Source organism: Protopterus annectens, chromosome 14.part0, assembly GCF_019279795.1.
Source record: "Protopterus annectens isolate FY-2018-M chromosome 14.part0, PAN1.0, whole genome shotgun sequence".
Classification (NCBI taxonomy): Eukaryota; Metazoa; Chordata; order Ceratodontiformes; family Protopteridae; genus Protopterus; species Protopterus annectens.
In genome coordinates, this window is record NC_056748.1 from 697,044,319 (window position 1) to 697,065,551 (window position 21,233).

General features: G+C 45.0%; 1 protein-coding gene across 3 annotated transcripts in view; it reads right to left on the bottom strand.

The window, feature by feature from the left end:
• Positions 1–21,233, bottom strand: part of DNAJC11 (DnaJ heat shock protein family (Hsp40) member C11) — a 1,614,167-nt gene that overhangs the window by 568,783 nt on the left and 1,024,151 nt on the right. For all 3 annotated transcript variants that reach the window (XM_044056434.1, XM_044056436.1, XM_044056435.1), the window contains one exon: positions 16,289–16,444. In XM_044056434.1, coding sequence (XP_043912369.1) covers positions 16,289–16,444 — 156 coding nt within the window. The remainder of the gene's footprint in view (positions 1–16,288; positions 16,445–21,233) is intronic.

The following is a 21,233-nucleotide window of genomic DNA, read 5'->3' on the forward strand; positions in this document are numbered from 1 at the left end:
TGAGGCTGACCAGGAAGCTCCTCCACTCATGCGATTTTACTCTCTTTTGCAACAGCTTCTTCCTTCTGTTGTACAGTTTGTTTATGGCAGGGGACCACCAGATTGGCTTCCTTTTTTGGGAGGATAGCGCCTTGGTTCTGTTTGGGATAACATGATCCATGCACTCGTGTAAGTGCTTATAAAGTGCAATTGTGTAGGATTCAGTAGTCGTAACTGTACTGTCCATCTACACGGGTGTCATGAAGTTCACCACTTCTGTCTTAAGAAGGATGAAGTTGGCGTTGGAGAATTTTTTTACTGTGGTTTCCTTAACGGGGGGGGGGGGGGGCAGAATGTGGATATCTAGAGTGATTAGCTTATGGGTGGATCGGACCAATGAGGCGTTGACTTCAGGTGTGGAACACCGGTCACTCATGTTGGTAATGACTAGATCTAGGATACTGTTGCCCTTGGTAGGGGTGTGGATAAGTTGATCCAGGGCACTGGAGTTTATGAATTCCAGAAAACGTTGAGCGAAGAAGTTGGTACACGAGTACTTTTCCCACTTAATGGTGGGGTAGTTGAAATTGCCCATTATTAGGGTGTTTGGTTGAATCCTAATATTTTCCAGTACATCAAGAAAAGAGGAGTGGGAATCCTGGGGCATGGTGGTGGATCTGTAGCAAGCTACAATTTGGATTGCAGTTTTGCCCAGAGTTAGTTGCACTTGGATAACCTCGGATGCATTATGCTGAGCAACTAGCCTGGAGATGTGGACATCCTTAATGAATATGGACACACTTCTGCCTTTGGTGTTCCGGTCCAGGTTACATGGCCGAAAAGTGTGGTATGAGTTATAGCCTGGTAGTGCAGGAGTGCTCTCTGGAGCCTTGAACCAGGTCTCAGTCACTGCACAGACATTGATGTTCTCCATTTTAAGGAGTGCCTCGAGTGAGTGCATTTTGAGATTTAGACTTCTAGCATTTAGTAGCATCACCCTCAGTTTTTGCTTGCCTGTTCCTGTTACAGTGGTGAATTTGTCATTTGAACCTTGCCTAAAAAAGGTACTATAGGGGCGGCAAGAACCTTAGCCAGTATCCGGAATCCCAAGGGTGACAGGTGTAGGCCATCTCTGGCAAAGCATCGTGTTCTGTCGACCATGTCATCCCAGGCAGACAGATACTGGATCCCTTTAGAATGACACCAGAAGCTTAGCCAATTGCTGAAGTCAATCATTTTGTCCTTGTACTGTGGTAGCATTCTGAGTGATGGCAGAATGCTCGAAGCTAGCCTTGGATGATTTTATGAGGGAGCGTAGTTTCTTGCTGATACTGATCAGGAATATCTTCCCTTCTTGGGATTTTACTCTTTTCTGTACTAGTTTCCTCCTCCTGTTGTACAGCTTGTTTATGGCAGGGGTCCACCAGACTGGTTTCCTTTTCTTGGAGGAGTGAGTATTGGTTTTGTTTGGGATAGCACGATCCATGCATTATTTTAGGTGCCCATAGAGTGCATTAGTAAAGGATTTTGAAGCTTGGACAGTGTTATCCTTTAGCATGGGGGCTTTGAAATTTCCCACCTCGGTCTTAAGTAACTTGAAGTTTGCTTTTGAAAAGTTTTTCACGGTGGTTTCTTTGACCAGGGGTGGTGGCGGAATGTGGATATCCAGAGTGATTAGTTTATAAATTCTAGGAAATGTTGGGCAAGGGAGTTTTTACTTAGAGTAATTCTCCCAGTTAATGTTTGGGTAATTGAAATAACCCAATATCAGGGTGTTTGGTAGGACCTTTATGTTTCCTAGTGTTTCCAGAAATGCGAAATGGGGGTCCTGGGACATGGTGGGTGATCTGTAGCAAGCTATAATTTGAACAGCAGTTTTGCCCATTGTTAGTTGCACATGGATGATCTCTGAAGCATCGTGCTGTGCCACTAACCTGGAGGTGTGGGTATCCTTGATGAATATGGATACACCCCCGCCTTTTGTATTTCGGTCCGGGTTTTGAGGCCAAAATATATGGTATGAGTTGCAGCTTGGTAGTGCTGGGGTGCTCTCTGGAGCCTTAAACCAGGTTTCTGTTACTGCACACATATCGATTTTCTCCATACTGAGGAGTGCCTCGAGTGCGTGCATTTTGAGGTTTAGACTTCTGGCATTGAGTAGCATTACCCTCAGTTTTTTTGTTACTTGTGCTATTTACGGCGATGGGTTTGTCTTTTGAGCCTTGCCTAAAAAAGCCACTATAGGGGTGGCAAGAGCCTTGGTCAGTATTCGAAAGCCTAAGTATGACAGGTGCAAGCAGCATGGCTTGTCGAGCATGTCATCCCACGATGACACTGGATCCCCTTTGAATTACACCAGAAGCTTAGCCAACTGTTGAAACTGATATTTTTTTCTCTATACCATGGTATCATTCTTGGTGATGGCAGGATGCTACTCAGGTTCAGGGTCATACCGGCCTGGGCCACGTGATCAGAGAGTTCTTCCATGTCTCTTTTCATGTAGTCCAGGGCGGTACGGCTCAGGTCATTCACACCAACATGGACAATGACAGAGTCGTATTTGTACTTGTTCTGGAGTGACCTGAGTGCTTGTGTTATGTGGTGGATCCTGGCACCCGACAGGCAGCTAACAGTAACCCTCTCCTTGTTCAGCCTAGTGAGTGGGACGCCAGTGTGCCTGACTATAGAGTCACCTATTACTAGTGTGTTGGGTATGTTATTTTGCCTTAAGGGCTGTGATTGCGTGGCACACTGGTTTTGTGAAGTATGTGTTTCATGGTTTGTGTTGGGGGGTGGAGGTTGCTTGGATGTCTGCTTTGGAGGTTTCTGTTACTTTTGCAGATTTTTATTTAGAGCCTCTGAGTATGTTTTTTTGTATTTATGTGTGTTTTTTGCCGGTGCTGGTTTCATAAGTCTATGTGAGTCTGGGGGTGTGATGCAAGTAATTCCCTTCTCCTCTTGACTGTCTGGTCCAGTCTTGGGTTGAGAGAGCTGAGCCTCCAGTTTGGCTGTATAATTGCATCTCTCACATGTATTAGTGTTTGGTAGTAGGAGGAGAGGGTTGTCTGTGTACACGAGGCAGTTGTAACATTGCCTCAAAATGCCCAGATTCACCAGTTGGACCGGAGAGTACACCTGAAACTGCCCTTTGGACATGCCTGGATAGATACAGTGAGCTGTTTTACCGATTGGCTGGTAAGGTCAAACGAATACCTAAAAGCTTAAAGAAATAACAACAACAATGAGGTAGGTGAACAAACAACTAAAACAGCAAGATATACTACTACAACGGAAAGGGCATGAAAGGAAGAAGTAGAAACTGTCTTTTTTTTTCTTTTCTGACTAAGGGAGAAAGAACAGGTAAAACGAGGAATCATAACCAGAGTACTGACAAAAACTATTAAATAACTAATGCAAGAAGACAGTCTATAAATGAACTTAACTGAAACAAGCCTGAGTTAGGAACCATGTCTGTATCTATGAGCAGTAAGCGAGATGAGGTAATGTTGATGATAGGAGGGGATCACACATAAGGGAAGGAGCCTGAGTTACATATCCTAAGGTCTAGAGTGAGTGAAGTTAGATCAGAGGTCAGATCCAAAGAATCCAAAGACCCATTTGTTGAGGAATGGATGGAAGAGGCATCAAATCTGGACCTTGACAGTCAAACAGCTTGTTTCTGAATGAAAAAGACCAGTTAAAAGTCAAAGATCACATCCAGGGTGCCAAAAAAGGTCTAGACCTTTAGAAACAGCTTAAATACTAAACTTCTCCATTTGCTGTTATAAATTTTCCTGGCAGAGGACTATTGAGATGAGGAGAGAATGTGAACCACTGTGGCAGACAGCTTGGGATTCCTGGCCATCACTGGAAGTGGAGAAACCAAGCTGTTAGTTTGAGGGATTTGAGATCTGGGTGAAAATGACCCGATGGATGCAAGATTAGATCTGGAACTGGATAAAGAACCCAGGGAGGGTGAACCTTGTGAGGTTCAGGAAGGGGAACAAATCTTATCTTGGCTAAAAGGAGGGCTTATGAGGATCACAGCCACCTTGCACCATTTTGCTTTATGTAAAAAAAAAATATTTCAATGACTCCCATGATAGTAATGTGTAGAAGAGACCCAGGGCCAAGCATGGGCCACAGCATCCTTCAGTGACGGTCCCTTCTGGGGAGTCAGGGCAAAGGACTTGCTGCACTTTGTGTTATAAGGAGTTGCAAATAGGTGGTGGCAAGGTGGCACTAGTGGCTGAAAATTTCCATTGTAACTGCTGGATTGAGAGACCACTTGTGAGGTACTAAAATGCTTCAGCTCAACTTGTCTGAAAAGATGCTGGGATTTCCTTAGGATGTGAGATGCAATCAGATAGCACTGGGAAGACACTGCCGAATGCCACACACTCAGTCTCTCAAGACAGCAGGTAAGATTGGGTTCTGCATTTTTTTGTTGATAATACAAGACCACGGCCATATTGTTTGCCTGCATCTATACACTCCTCTAGGGAGGCAGTCATGAAATGCCTGCAGTGCTAGGACTGCTCTCATCTCCAAGATATTGACATGTAAACTGGCCGCTTACAGTGACAAAGTACCCTGGACTGCTCTTCCCTTGAATGCCCAACCCCCCACCCTAGGAGGGAAGCTCTTGTGGCCAGTGAGGACCAGGGAGGGTGAAGGAATAAGGGGTGACCTGATGACATACTCTTGGATGCCCATACACCATGAAATGTGGTAGTAACAACTCTGTCAGTCTTCTGGGGAAATGCATAGGATGAATTGTCAGAGAACAATGTGCTGAAAAAAAATCCACTTGAGAATCCTCATGTAGAATGTGGCCAGTGGCAGTAATGAGATGTCTGTCTCCATCAACTCCAGTATACGAATAATAAGAGAAGTGGGTGGCCTCTGAGCCCAAAGAACATCACGGGCCTGAAGACAGGGTGAAGACAGCCTTGAGCGAGGAAGCCCGACAGTCTCACTGGTCATGTCCAGATGGCAACCTATGAACTCCAAGGCCTGGAACAACTCTAACTTGGATTTGTTGAAATTCTCTTCAATCCCCAAGGCTAGGCATAGATGGAGCAAGGAGTCCCTCACACAAACTATCAATGACCTTGAAAATGCTGTAAGAAGCCAACTGCCCAGGTCCAGGTAGGGGAAGACCCAGAACCCCAATAGCCTGAGATGAACTTCTACCACTCCCATGTACCTGGTGAGTACCCAGAGGGGCCATGGTGAGACAAAAGGGCAGTGCTCGAAACTGACAGTGATTGGCCCCCAGCTCGAAGCAAAGGAACCTTCTGGAATGCCTGGCTATTTTTACATGACAGTAAGCACTCTTGAGGTCTACAGAGGACCTCCAGTCATCCTTCCTCAAAATAGGAAGAATGGACTGCACCATTACCATCCATAACATGGTCTGCCTGACAGATAAGCTCAGTCTGCTTTGGTCCTCATTTTTCTTGGGCACCAAAAAGAATCTAGAATACACCCTGGATCTGCTTTGTTCAGGTGGGACCTCCTGGATGACTCGTTTTGTCAGCAATGTTTGTATTTCTCCTCCTCCTTAACTTTCCTGGTGGGATGGAACATCCAGAAGGGATTTTTGTTGAACTTGGGAGAATAGAGAGCATCATTTAGTATCTGGTAATGACTCTCAACACCCAGTAATCTGTGGTGATGGACTCCCAAGCCTAAGTTTGGTCAGCCAAGTGACCCCCCATTGCCTTAAAAGTGTGTGGTATCCAGGCAAACCTTCAGCAGAGCTGAAAGGTTTCTCTGAGAAGGGTCCCCTGAAACCCTGATTCTGCAGACCACTCATGTCGTGGGGCACTGTCATCAGGTGTGTCCTTGTCAAAATGTTGGAACTTTCGAAAATGAAAAGAGATACTTGCCTCTCCTCTGATTGCAGGAAAAGGTCCACTGAAGGGTGGAAAAGCGAACTCCCACTGCAGACAATGTCTTGCCCACCTATTCACTCCTGATTAGTGTATCTTTAACTTTAGATTCAAAGAGATTGGAGCCATAAAATGGTATGTTTGAAGGACATCTTAAATATCTCCACAAATTTGCACATGTGCATCCAGGCATTACAGCAAAATGTAATATTGGTGTCTGCCACCCTGGCTTTACCATCAGCTACAATGGATAGCAAGTGCAAGAATACACTGGAAATCATTAACAAGTTGCCAACTAAGCCTTCATTGACTTCTGTGTTTTGTCCAACATCTGAGTCACTACAGACTTGGCAACCTCATAATGCAAGTCCTTCTGTAGCCTGGTAAGGTGTACTATGTAGTTCAGAGCATGAACAGCAAATGGTGGGTGAAGCATAAGTGGACTTCTCAAATCTGTCTAATGCCCTTGACTCTCTGTTTGGGGGACAGACTAATGCACTCTTCTTGGAGAGCACTTTCATGGTGGTTTTGGCTGCAACAATGATACTGACTGCAAACTCTCTGCTCCAATGTGTTCTGTATTTAGGTAGGACTAATCTTATCTGGATTTCTGGGAAGGGGTGTCACTATTTCCAGTTCTGCCCACGGCCACCTAGGCACCAAATTGATGAGTGCGTCCAGAGGGGGTATCACCCAGGTATGGACAGGCCTGCACTAAAGGCCTCAAAGAAAACTGATGTCTCAGGGGAAGGAGCTTTGGTGGTCTAACCTCCCCTCTGTCTCATCAATTCCAAAAGGTCATTAAAAGAGACATCATCACCGGGAGATTTGGGGGAACATTCTTCTTCATTGATGTCAGCATCCTTGGTTAATAACTCCTGAGGGGAATCAAAAATGACTCCTCTTGCACTGATGCTTCTTGTGCTTTTCTGGGTGAGGGGGGTTTTGTAGGAGATATGGAAACCTCAGGGGTGCCCCAGATCTGCAACTCTTCAAGGCCATAAGAGGTAGGCTGTCCCTGAAGATGTTGATGGGACACAAGAAGCAGCAGGAAGACCGGAGGATCAGGCTTGCTCTGACTTGGAGCATGGCTCCTCTTTTCCTGTATGGGATAGGATCCTTTTCACAACCTCAAATGTTGAAGTTGGAAGACTGGAAAAGGACTCCTCTGATAAGAGGACCTCCTTATGGAAACCTCCTTGCCAGCTGTAGACCTGGTTGGACTGGAGGCCGAGACCTGAGCCACGTGCCCAGGAGTAGAGATGGCTCTGAAAGCCTCAGAGGTGGCCATGATTCCCCAGCCCCTACATCCCAGCTCTGGGATGTGGCCAGCTCAGAAACTGCAGAGGTTGAATGCATTAAAGACGATGCCAATCCAAAGACATCTAAGCTGTTGGTGCTTCAGATCCAAGACCATCAGATTCAAAGGGCTGACATGTGAAGCAGCAACCAAAAATGGGAAGGATAGGCAATCATTTCCACCCACAGAGCGGAGGAGGGAATGATCCTCAAGTCAATCTGTACCTGCAGAAATATCCACATCATCTTGTCAAATTTACCATTCTAGCACTCTGAGAGGACCTCACAGACCTAGAGGATGCTGAAGACAGCTTAGTGGACTGGTGTGGGGGCCTGTCTGTGTTCTAGTGCCTATGCAATGGAGATTGGAGCAGAGAGGAAAACCGCTCCAGAGAGAAAAAGAAGTTATGTACCCACCATAACGTTCCATGTTTGTAGTCCATTTCACCCTTCATTCTTACATATGGGTTCAGAGCCGATACTCGGCTCCGACTCGGCCTATTTACAATCTGGAAGACTACTTGTTGGCTCGTGGCTAGGTAGGTATCCCACGGTGCACCAGTACAATCCCCAGATCTCGTTTGCTGCTAAGAGAAACAACAACAACATACAGAAAGAAGCCAATACTAAAAGGTCTCCATAAATAATAACATTTTTCTGTCTCCAGGTACTTCCAGGATAGGGGTAGGAGGGCGGGTTCATAAAAATGAAGGGTGACATAGACTACAAACATGGAACGTTATGGTGAGTACATAACTTCTTTATGTTCTGTAGTCCTATCTCACCATCATTCCTACATATGGGACAGCGTCCCTAGCACCTTATACTAGGGTGGCTCAAGGAAAATTACTCCTGAGTAACATGGAACCAAAAGAAGCTCTTCCCCTGGAGGTTACATCCAATTTGTAATGAGTAATAAAAGTGTGAGGGGTAGCCCATGTAGCTGCTGCACAAATATTATCAAGTGGGACCCTGGCTTGAAAGGCTGCAGAGGTAGACTGAGATCTGGTAGAATGAGCCTTGATTTTAAAGGTTAAATGTCTACCCTCAGAATTGTAAACGTAAGCTATACAGCTAGAAATCCAATTAGAGAGAGTTACTTTGGAAACTGGTAAACCCAATCTGAATTCGGAAAAGGAAATTAATAATTAATCTGATTTTCTGATTTCTTTAGTCCGGTGCAAATAAAAACGTAATTGTCTATGGACATCCAGCTGGTGAAACCTGTACTCAGCTACATTTGAGTGACTTGGAATGAAAACTGGGAGTTCTATGGATTGATTGTCTTTGTGAAAAATCAGATAAGGCGGTTTAACAGACAATGCTTGCATCTCTGACACCCGTCTGGCTGACATGATAGCCACCAAAAACAATGTCTTCCAAGACAAAAATTTCAAAGAGGACGAATGAGGAGGCTCAAAGAACGGAGAGATTAATTTAGATAACACAACATTTTAAATCCCATGAGGCCACAGGTTCTTGGACAGGGGGTCTTAAAGTGGCACCTTTATGGAAGGTTTTGCACAGCTTATGTGACATCAGATTAGAATCTGGAAAACCTAGATGAAAATTTGAAATCGCTGCCATTTGAACTCTGAAAGAGGCAGCCACAGATCCTTGGTGAAAAAGCTCAGAAAGGAATTCCAAAACCACTGGAATGGAGGCAGTGTAAAGGTCAGCATTCATTGTCTCTGCCCAAATAGAGAATCTTCTCCATTTACTGAAATATAGTCTCCTACTGGAAGGTTTATGAGAAGACATAAGGATACGAGTCACGGAGGGCGAGAAGATGTGAAGCCTGACTAGAGATGGAATTGGAGCAGCCACGCTGTCAAATTGAGGGTGTGTAAGGAGAGGTGAAGCGAAGCTGACATGTGAGTCAACAGGTTTGGAACTGGGTCCAGAATCCAAGGATAGTCTAGGAGAAGAGGCCCGAGGAAGGGGAACCAAACCTGAAGAAGCCAGTAAGGAGCAATGAGGATCAGTTTGCTTCCCAGCCGTTTCGCTTTCTGAATAACCTTGGGAATGAGAGGAGAGGGAGGACAAGCATACAGAAGACCCAGGGGCCAATCGTGAACAAGTGCTTCTCTCGGTGACTCCCCCGGAGGGGGGGAGGTGAGGGAGAAGTAGTTGCTGCATTTGGCATTGATTGGGCTGGCAAAGAGATCGCAGCAAGGCTGTCCCCATCTGCGGAAAATCTGTTCCGCTGTTTCCTGTTTCAGAGACCACTCGTGAGACATCAGGATTGCCCGGCTGAGCTTGTCGGCTATCACGTTGGTTGTCCCTGGAATGTGCATTGCCACCAGAAAATGCTGGGAAGATATCGCCCATTTCCAAACTTGCATGGCGTCTCGTCAGAGTGGGTAAGATCTGGTTCCGCCCTGTTTGTTGATATACCATACTCCCGACATGTCGTCTGATTGTATTGCAATTGTCCCCAGATGCAGAAGGTCGTGAAGTGCTTGCAATACCAGGAGCACTACCCTCATCTCTAAAACATTGATATGCACGTGAGCCTCGTGATCTTGCCATGTGCCTTGGCCAGTCCTGCCTAGATAATGCCTCCCCCACCCTATCTGTGAGGCATCCATGATCACAGTGGCAATGGGACGGCGAGGAACAAATGAAGCACCCGTGGTCAGCTGATTGGGCAATGTCCACCAAAGGAGGTCCTTCTTGCAAGATTCTGTCAGCACAATGTGATGAGATAATGGAAGGTACTGAAAGGACCATTGGGACGACAGGAGCCATTGAAGAATTCTCATGTGTAACCTGGTTAGTGGCACTAATAGTATGGTGGAAGCCATGGTCCCTAGGAGCTGCAGAATAATCTTGACTTTGACCTTTCGTAAGGGGAGAAGACACTGAATTTGAAGAACCAGATTCTGTGCCCTTTTGGCAGGAAGACGAGCCATCATGTTTACTGTGTCTATCTCTGAGAGGGTAATAAGGCAGATTTTTCCCAATTTATAGAAATTCCCAGCTGGGCACAAAGCTGAATAGTAGCGTTCCTGTTCTGAAGAAGTAGATGCCTGGTGGGGGCAGCCAGGAGCCAGTCGTCCAGATACAGAAACACCTGGAATCCTCGACGTCTCAGGTGAGCTGTCACTACTGCCATACTTTTGGTGAATAGCCTGGGGGCTGTGGTGAGACCAAAGGCAGAGCACGAAACTGTAGTGACTGGCTCCCAGCCGGAAGCGTAGAGGACTCCTACACACCCTGTCCATTTTTATGTTCGTGTAGGCGTCTTGGAGATCTACTGAGCACATCCAACTGTCTTTCCCTAACAACGGGAGTATAGACTGCAGTGTTACCATCCGGAACTTGTCCTTCTTTACCGATTCCTTCAATCTGCTGAGGTCCAGAATGGGCCTCCAGTCCCCTGTACGTTTTGGCACTAAAAAGAATCTGGAGTAAGTTCCGGATCCTATTTGGTCTGCTGGGACAGTTTGGATAATTCTTTTTGACAGCAACTTGCTGACCTTCTCAGTTGCCTGATCCCTGTGATTAGGTGGAACATCTGGGATCTTCTTGGGAACAAAAGGTGGAAGAGAAAAGGGTATGACATAATCTCTGGTAATATTTCTTTGTACTCACTTGTCTTGAGTGATATCTAGCCAGGCTTCTGGATACAAAGAAATGTGACCCCCGACCGGCCCCAGAGAAGCACAGTCAGGCCCCACATCAGGAGCGCTGGTAAGGCCGGCCCCAAAAGGAATCGCGACCTCCCTGGTTTTGCGGACCGCCCCTGCCTCTAGCACAATGTCTACCATTTCCTCCTCCTCTGCCTCTGAAGGAAGAGTCCCTCTGTGCCTCCTGGAAAAACCTCTGGGACTTCTTGAACCACATCTTACCGCCCCTCTGACCCTTAAGGTATGGTCTAGAGGTAACTGTAAAACGTACTCCCACGGCAGAGTGTGTTTTTCCTTCTTGCTTGCACTGGGTGAGAGTGTCCTTTACCTTGGATCCAAACAATAAGGAACCGTTGAAGGGGGCGTTGGTAAAGGTAGGCTTAAACAGTTCCGCAAAGTTGCACAAGCACATCCAGGAATGACGCCTTAGGGAAATTCCTGAACCCGCTGGTCTACTCGCTCCATTGGCTGCATACGAAATAAGTCGCATGGAAGAGTTGATGATAGAGTTCAAGGTGGACAACCGGGCAGAAACCTTGTCAGGGACTCCCTCAGTACATGTACCTTGTAAAGAGTCTCCTAACTTTTTAAGGAGATCTCTCTGAAGCCTCGTAAAGTGAGTAAGGTAATTCAGCGATCTAAGAGTAAATGCCGCTGAAGAAAAGATACACTTCCTGTATCTGTCCATCGTTCGAGACTCCTTATTCGGTGGATGAACAGAAGAAAAAGTCTCAGCTAGCTCCTTCTTAGTGGCCGCCGCCACCACCATAGCATCGACAGGAACACCTTTAGACAAAAATTATTTTCCTGGAGGGGCAGAAAAAAACTTGTTCGGTCTCCTAGGGACTGGCTCTATGGCATCAGGAGTATCCCACACCTTTTGACTAACTAAATCCATCAGTTCGTCAAAGGGTGGAGACACCCACGAGACAGAAGACTGAGACCCGAAAGCCTTCAGGTACACCGACTCCTCATCAGAAGGAGTTACAGTGGGCCAGCCGCACCTCTGTTTAAGTATTTCCAGGATGTCTACGAAAAAGCCATCATCAGAGGATGACTTGGGGGACCCTTCTGACTCCTCGAGGTCAGTGTCAGAGGTCAAAGACTCATCCTGGGAGTCTACATGCTTCTTCTTACATGTCCTCTTCCGTGGGGGCTCCTCAGAAGGACATTCCGGGGAGGTCTTGGAAGAGTGGAGACCATCAGCCAGTGGCTCCAGAGGCTGAGGGTCTCTGTTGTCTCTGGAGGGAGTAGGAGCTGAGACAGAAGTAGGTGTTTTAGGGGGAAGAAAGTCTGTACCTCTGGTAGGAGCTGACGATCGGGACAGCACAGTCCTCAACATCTCGAATGACGACCTCTCTGGTTCCGAGGACCTCCCCGGCTCCGAGGAGACCAAGGATGTCATCGGCTCCAGAGCCATCGGCTCCGAGATAGATGGAGGGTCCAAACTCACCCTAGCCGACACGCCGAGAGGAAGACTCGGAACCGAAGTTCGGTTCCAAGCATCCCTGTCGGGGCCGACCGGGAAGCTTCGGCCCCTAGACAATATGGACGGCGCCAAGAGTGTCTGAGCAGAACTCTGTTCCGAAACAGCCACAGGGGGAGCAGGAGCCGAAGGTTCCACAAGTGGTACCAAGCACTCCGGCTCCGAAAGACTAGCATGGCTCGGAGGAGGAATGACCGCAGAGGGTTGAACGGACTCGAGTGGCTCCGGGACCAACTGGGTCGGAGCCAACAGCAATTTAGGAAAAGCAGGCAACTCAAAAGTCTCAGCACTACCCTCTCCGCATGTTCTTCCGATAAACTCCTGGAAGACCTGGATGACAGAGTAGGAGAGCGGGATCTCTGAGGTATCGGAGATTTCGATATCAAGGAGGCCGGTAGAGGATCTGTAGACCGGCTCCGAGAAATAGTCTCAGTAGTCTCAGCGGTCGGCTCCAAAATACTTGGAACCGACCCTGCAATCACAATATTGCTCTCAGTCGGCACCAAGGTCTGTGGAGCCAATGAGACAGTGAACTTGTCTGATTCTGAGATTTTAAGAGGTGGCTTCGAGACACCAGCTGGTGCCAGGGAGGACCTCTTAGAGGATTTAGACTTTGCCTTAGTGGAGTTTGAAGATGAAGAGGAGCTAGACAAATCTTCATTAAAGGAAGGTTTAAGAAGACCTTTTGGGATGAGCTTGCTCTTCTTTTCCTGCAACACCCTAGGACTGAAAGCATGGCAAAATAAACAGGTCTCCTGTAAATGGATGGCCTCTAAACAGTAAACGCAGTTACCGTGACCATCCGTTATAGACATTTTTTTGACAGCACTTAATACATTTCTTAAAGCCAGATGGCTTATGATCCTTACTCTCTTTAAACATTCTGCAGATAGGACACATGCACAGAGAGAAAAGGAAAAAAGAGGACTAGGTCCTCTAACTTAAACGGGCCAAGTCCGGGCAACGAAGAAATTAGGTCTTCTAACTGAAACAGACCTAGAAAGTTATAGAAAGTATAAAGTATCACACACTCAAACAGTAATCACAGTAAAATAAGCGGGAATTCGCAAAAAACTCAAGCTTATATCAATAACTAACAGAAAGTAGTTCTGTTAACAATGATAGCAAATCCAACGATGCCAACAAGCTAATTAACGATGCTAATTAACAAGAGGGAACCGCCAAAAACTCTACACTATCCTAGTAACACACACAGTCTAACAGTGTACACAAGGCGCCTACAACTACTAATTCTATGAATAAACCAGCACACAGGATACCAAACTAAGCCAGAAAGGGGCCACAGGCCAAAAATTGCACCAAATGGCGCAAGTATAAGCTAACTACACTAATAACAACTACGCTAACTGATTAACCATAAGCAGTAACAGTTTTAACTGTTTTAAACTATTTTAAACTAAACAGAGCCAATAAATGTTTGGAAAAAGTTGAAGTAAATGCAACACTTAAGCCACAGCCAAAGAGAAGCACAACCAAACTCGTCGACGTGGCAAATGAGATCTGGGGATTGTACTGGTGCACCATGGGATACCTATCTAGCCACGAGCCAGCCAGAAGCCTTCCAGCTTGTAAATAGGCCGAGTTGAAGCCAAGGATCGGCTCCGAACCCATATGTAAGAATGAAGGTGAGATAGGACTACAGAACATCACAGTCTATGGGATAGTTGCAAGGGTGAGAGTGTGGAGTCGAGGATCCACAGCCAAGAAGTGGCTTGGCACTTCTGAAAACCAGGACCAATGCAATTCTGATATCAGTGTCAAGGATGCTGGGGAATGAGACTGGAGAGGTGCCAATGCCAGATCTCAAGAGATGGCTAACAAAACAGAACGCCAATGGATCTTTTTAACAGACTCATCCAAAATAGATACACCAGATTCCTTCTTTTTTTTTTTTCTTTCTCCTTCTCTATAGATCTATTAGTATCATTCTTGCTATATTTTCCCTTTAGTCTTTTTGTTGGCGAAGTGCAACAACCCCAAGAGGAGGAAAAATTGAAATGACAGAAGTGGGAAGAAGTCCATTCAACATAAGCTTAGCCTTTCTGCCAAGGACCTAGCCCTACAGGAGGTGCAGGCCTCACAGTCCTGTTTGAGATGAGTTGCCCCAGACAGTATATGCAGTGGTCATGCGAGTCCTCAGTGGGCAGCTTATTGTCATATTCAGTACACTTTCAAAATCCTGAAGTATTTTCAGCCATAAACGGAACTGCTAAAAACCTTATAGACAAAACAGCATAACAATCAAATGACAATAAAGGGTTGTCTTGACCCCTATAACAAGGTAATAACAACACTATAAAGTAAAAATGATGGGGACAAAGAAGACTAAGGAACACAGACCCAAATATACAAACCTAGCAATAAAACTGCTAAAACACCAAACATGATCTAATCAATAAGAAAGAGGAGGAATAAGAAGAGATCAAGACAGAAAAATAGTAACTTCAGCATAAAAATACACTTCGAAAAGATACTATCCTATCTGAATGGAGCTTCATAGACATCTGACCTCAAGGGTGGCAAATGAGATCTGTGGAGTTGAGTTAGTACAGGGCATTAAGGGAGAGGAGCGTGAGTTTTGGAGCAAAGTTCTTAAAGTGCCAGCACTGGATCTGACCAGACCTAACAACCCACAGATTATGGCGGATGGAAGAGAACACTGGTTTCACTGCTAAATTATCAGAATTTTTTATCTTCTACAGTGAAGGACAGCAGGACTGCAAGGACAAACTCTTATCAGAAGTGTCCTGTAGCCAGCGCGTGTCAACTAGCAAACAGCATCCAGCTGTCACTGAACAGACAAGCAGTAACTGCCTTGTAACCTGGATTACAGCATACAAGGATGGGTTATACATGCTGTGGATTCAAACAAGTAAATGATGAGCTCTTACCCAACAACATACAAGTGCAGACTTGTGTACCACAATGCTTACACACACACACACACACACACACACACACACACTTTTAACATTTCCGTATATACAATAAACAAATGAGGAAATTACAGTAACACCATGAATTGTTAACAAAGCAAGTAATCTCTGGTGTTGGTTAAATTATGAATATGACCGTTACCACAGATTAAAAAGTTGACTGTATTAAGAAAAAAACAACACAGATCATTTTGGTAGACATACATCTCAGAATATGTGTTTTTTGGGTTATATTAAAAGGTGAATGAAAGACTGGCTAAGGAGACAAACTTGGCAAAGACTATATGAGGGCTTACCAGCCGTTTATTTCTCTTCTGTCAATTTATACATCTATATTCTTTCATGAAAATGTTACTTTAAGTTGTTAAAAGTTTTTAAAGTGTTGTAAACTGCATTGTGCAGACAGAATACGAGACAAATGTACATACAACTGTGGAGCGTGCAACTGAAGACAAGAGTCCGAGTTTACTGACTGATGACTGAAAACTTCTGTTTTCAGTCAATGCAGCTACGGGATTTAACTAAATAGGTAGTAGTGTCACAGCTGGTATTAGCAGGGTGCAGTGGGCACAGACTTCTGCATGGCGAAGAGTGGCAAAAACTACCCACAAAAAAATGCTGTTTGTGTCTGTGAAAAGTACTTTTCAGTTACGTGTACAGTACCTTTCAGCATGGTGGCTGCAGTCAAGTCTTTTTCAGTGACCTATCTTCAGTCATCCGTGGCAGAACACATGTACTGCATCTCTCCTCGATATTTGTGTGAAGCAAAACATAGATCAAAATCTGAGAACTAAATCAACAGTTATTTATATGAAGCCTCTATAAAGAAATTTACTGATGCTGCAAACAGTTTACCACTAATCATGAATCATGAAGTACTACACTGCAAAAACAGCTGTCTGTACAGGGCCTGAATACCACAGCTGGGAAACAATGCACAACCTCACCACAGTATCTCAATTATTGTATTTTTCATTATTAAAAAAAACATTCTTAACACTGCTGTTATTTTGTTACTGATCCCTTTCAAGTACTTACTTTTCCTTTTGTGCTCTGAGGTATGGTTTAATAATGAGTCGATTAATGGCAAAATATACCACTAGAGGCCCAATAGTGGCATAGAATACAGCACTGGGTAACAGCTGGTCAGTGAGGTGGACAGGAAAGAAATATGTCTGGCTGGCACGATTTAACCTAAAAAAATAAATAAATAAAAATGACACATTAACGCAACACAGAAAAATCAAGTGCTACCCCTGCCCACTTCACCAGTTACATTGAAAAGTCACTATAATTAAAATGAAATGAAACACACTCTCCCCTCAGCAATGATTAACTGTTAGTTTCAAAACATACCCCATGGGGTGTCTTCCATTTAGCAGATGTGAAACAGACCCTGTACAATGGTTGCAAACAAAAAAATAATATGTCAATGAATGAATGCTATCACTGTGTTTGGCCAAGATGGCACTGACTAGTCAGTGCAAAGTGAAAGCTGCTACATTTAGAAGGTAATTTCAAGTGAAAGACAATGTCTTCTTTCAAAATAGTATCAAGCAGTGGTTGTAAACTTTGCAAGTGTAAACATTTAGTCTTTCAGCTTTTCCCAGTTAGGGGTCGCCACAGCGGAACTCCAGTCCACTAATGATTGGCAGTGGATTTTTACGGTGCTAATGCCCAACCTTCAAAGAAGGCACACCCATCCACGCATGCACCTACCTGCATGTCTTTAAACGTCACTCAACCGCAGGGAGGACATGCAGACTCCACACAGAAGGCTCTCCAGCCGAGAATCTAATAGGAGAACCTCTTGTTGTGAGGCAACAATGCTAACCGCTGCATCACAAGTGCAAAATTGCACTCTTTAAAAATTATGGGAATCTCCCTCTTGCTGATATGCGGCAATATTACATTTAAGGGAGATGTACAGGGGACCAAAGGTCTGTGTTGATTTGGAATTTCACCTTGAATTCATTTTTTTTTAATAAAAATGAAATACAAAATAATGCTATATGCACAGGAAGAACCTTCAGAATGAATATAAACATTCTGTAAACACACAGAGACTTCAAGCCACTCCAATTCACTTGGGTACACATCATGCCTTAATTCAACAATGCAGCAGCTGATGTGCATCACAAACTATGCGTGCTTTGCTCCAGATCAAATATAAATTTGCTATGGCATTGTATAGATAATCCCTGGGACACCTGTGAAAAAGCGCAGCTGGTTCAGAGGAACTTATAGTGTGTAACCATGTAAAATATAAACTTGAGCTGAAGTTAACACAGAAGCTACAGCATCACCATTAAAATATTTCTCTCTCAAAAGGTAAAAGGATCAAACCAAATTTTGGTCTACTGCACTCGTTTCACTTTGTTACCTCAAGAGGTATGACTTTTCATACAACTATTTACCAAATGTATTCATGGCTTAGTTTAAAACAGCAAGATCTTAGTTCTGGTTGAACCAACCTGCAGAGCATTCTGATTTATCCAATCTGCAAGAAGAGAATTGAAAAATTTAAACAGACTATGTCAAAAATGGTTTATTCCATGTGTATTCCTTTAATGAACATGGAGAACAGCATGGGATACAATACTTGCTCCACAAGACTCATGAGTTGTAATGAACGGGGCAGGAGAGAGCTGTCACAGTGAATGTCCTACTACCAATACAGACAGAAAGCCAAAACAGAATTTTATACCCTACTCCATACACATTGGGCACACAGTGGTGAAGTGGATAGCTATGTCTCCTCACAGCAAGAGGCTCCCTGGTTCAGTTCTCAGCTGGGGTTCCTTCTGTGTGGAGTATACATGTCCTTCCTATGTTTGTGTGGGTTTCAGCTGGGTGCTCCGTTTTCATCCACATTCAAAAGGCGTGCAAGTAGGTGGACTGGACACTCAAACTGGCCATAGGTGTGTGCGCATACGAGTTTGCAGTGTGGAAGAACTATTGTGGCAGGATTAGCCACTTTGCAGTGTAAACCTTGGCTCTAGATGATTATCACTGTTGAAGTGACACCCTAACACCATGTGCAAAAAAGTACAGTTTTGTACCTACCATAAATGTAGATGTTCGAGTGCGCATACAGCTGCAGTCATCACACTTGGGTTATCCTGCCGTCGGGCGGGTCCTCGGTCGGCCGAATTCCAAAGTCTAGGTCTGGCGTCGGTTGTCGTCGCTTCTTCCCTGACGTCAGTGCGGCAGGGGTATAAAAGAGGCAGCCAACGCCATTTTCTTCAGTTTTTCTTGCCCCAGATGTCAGGTGCCCCCAGAAAGGAAGGCAATACATGATGTTATGCAAACATACATAAGTAGATAAATCAAAACAGTAGTTGCAAGCAAATACACCATAAAGGAATACCCCAAATAGGTTGTATGTTAAAGGTGTTTGTCATAAGCCCTGTCCTAAGAGGGGATGGAGAGAGGATAACCTGGACTGCAGCTGTATGCGCACTCGAACATCTACATTTATGGTAGGTACAAAACTGTACTATGTTCATCGTGCATACAGCTGCAGTCATCACACTTGGGTAGAATCCCAAAGCTAAATAAGGGTGGCTGGTACTAAGCGGAATTAGGAGGGGCTAGAATGCCCTGCAGGACTGCTGTGGCAAAGCCCGCTCTAGATTTTGAGTATAATGGAAGGTGGTAGTGCTTGGTGAAACTCCAAGTAGCTGCTTCCAAGATGTCCTTGGTAGGGACCCCCCTGAGGAAAGCTGCTGAGGTAGCTGTAGCCCTGGTGGAGTGGGATCTGATGTATACAGGCACTGATTTTCCATGAAATGAATAACAAAAGCGTATGCAGTGGGCTATCCATTTTGAAATAGTCTGTTTGGAAATAGCCTTTCCTTGAGCACCTGTAGCATAGGACACAAATTGCTGCTCAGATTTCCTGAATGACTTTGTTCTGTCCAAGTAATAACGAAGTTGCCTGTGAATGTCCAAGGAGTGTAGTAGCCTCTCCCCTTTGTTCTGTGGATTTGGATAAAAGGTAGGTAAATGAATAGTCTGATTCATAGCCACACTGGATACTACCTTTGGCATGAAGGTAGGGTTGGTTCGTAAGGAAACCCTGTCCTGATGGAAAATGATGAATGGTTGCACAGCCATGAGGGCCTGTAGCTCCAAAACCCTGCGTGCTGAGGTAATAGCCAGAAGCAAGGCCGTTTTCGACGACAAGTATTGTAGCTCTGCTGAAGAAGCCGGCTCAAAAGGAGGCAGTGTCAGCTTCTCCAATATGAAGTTGAGGTCCCAAGCTGGAGCTGGTGGTTTCCGTGGGGGTTTTATATTTTTTGCCCCTCTGAGGAACTGCCTTAATAGAGGATGTGAGAATAAAGGAGGATCCATATTGTATTGTGCTGAAATGGCTGAAGCGTGGATCTTGATGGAAGAGAAGGAAAGGCCACTGTTTATCATCTCAGCTAGGTACTGTAAAATCTGAGCTATATTTATTACCCAAGGATTCTGGCCCTTTGCTTGATTCCAGGAACAAAATTGTTTCCATTTGGCGGAGTAGGTTTTTCTAGTAGAGGGTCTCCTGGCCTCCTAGATGACATCCTGTACCTCCTTGGAGAGGAGAGCCTGTTGGCAAATTAAGGTATTTTCCATGCAGCTAGATTTAGAGTTCTGAGCTGGCTGTGAAGGGTCTTGTAGTTGTGCTGGGACAACAGAAGAGGAACTTGAGGTACGATCCATGGTGGTGAGTTGGTTGTGGAGGTTGGGTGGGTGGCCTAATGGTTAAGGTGTTTGCCTTACAAACACAAGGCACAGGGTTTGAATCTCACAAGGGAAAACTGGCTAGGCTTAAAATGGCTCGCAAGGGCAGTTAGCCTAGTACTAGCCTATGAACCTATGAACCTATGAGTGTGACAGGCTCTTTAGGAGAGGATACCAGTAATGTTGTGGCCAGTCTGGAGCAATGAGAATCATTTGTGGCCTCTCTGCTCGGGTTTTTAATAGGACTTTGGTCAGTAGAGGTAGAGGCGGGAAGGCATAGACTGTCAATGTTGTCCAATTGAAAGAGAGTGCGTCCACTTTCCAGGCCTGTGGATGATAGGTCCTTGAGCAGAATTTTTCCAACTGGTAATTTCTGTGGGTAGCAAATAGATCTATGTCTGGCTGTCCCCATGCTTGAGTTATCTTTGAGAAGACTTGAGGATGCAACTTCCATTCGTGTGAGTCTGTCATATTTCTGCTTAAGTTGTCTGCCAGTGTGTTTTCCTTCCCTGGCAGGAATTGTGCCTGTAGTTGAACTTGTAATTCCAATGCTGTGTTCCACAGGGTCATAGCTTGCCTGCACAGGGGGTATGAATGCGTCCCTTCCTGTTTGTTTATGTACCACATGACTGTGGCGTTGTCTGTCCTTATTAATAGCTGGCCCAGATGCAGTAGGTCCTTGAAGGTCATAAGAGCATTTTGCACAGCTAGCATCTCCTTTTGGTTGATGTGTAGGTGCATCTGTTTTTGGGACCGTTTTCCCTGGATGCACTGATCTGCCATGTGTGCTCCCCAGGCGTAGTCTGAGGCATCTGTTGTGATGATTTGACTTGCTTGTGGTATACAGAAAGGGAGACCAGTGTTTCTTTGGCATGCTTGAGCCCACCACAAAAATTCCTTTTGAAGGCATAGAATGAGTGGTAAAATTGTTTCCAAGCTGTGGTTGTGTTGAGACCATATGTTTTTTAGGTACCACTGTAGTTTCCTCATATGCAGCTTTGCAAATGGTATTAGTAGGATGCAAGATGCCATGAACCCCAGAGCCTGCAGGATTTTCCTTGCAGTTAGCCTGGTTAAAGTTGCCATTTTGTTGAAGTATTGAGACAGTTGCCCTTGTTTGTCTGGCGTGAGGTAAGCCATCTGGGCCGTTGTATTTAAGCTGGCACCCAGGAAAATTATCTGTTGAGAGGGTATTAGTTTTGATTTCTTTTTGTTCACTGTGTACCCCAGGCAGTTTAACAGTTTTATTACAGACGCC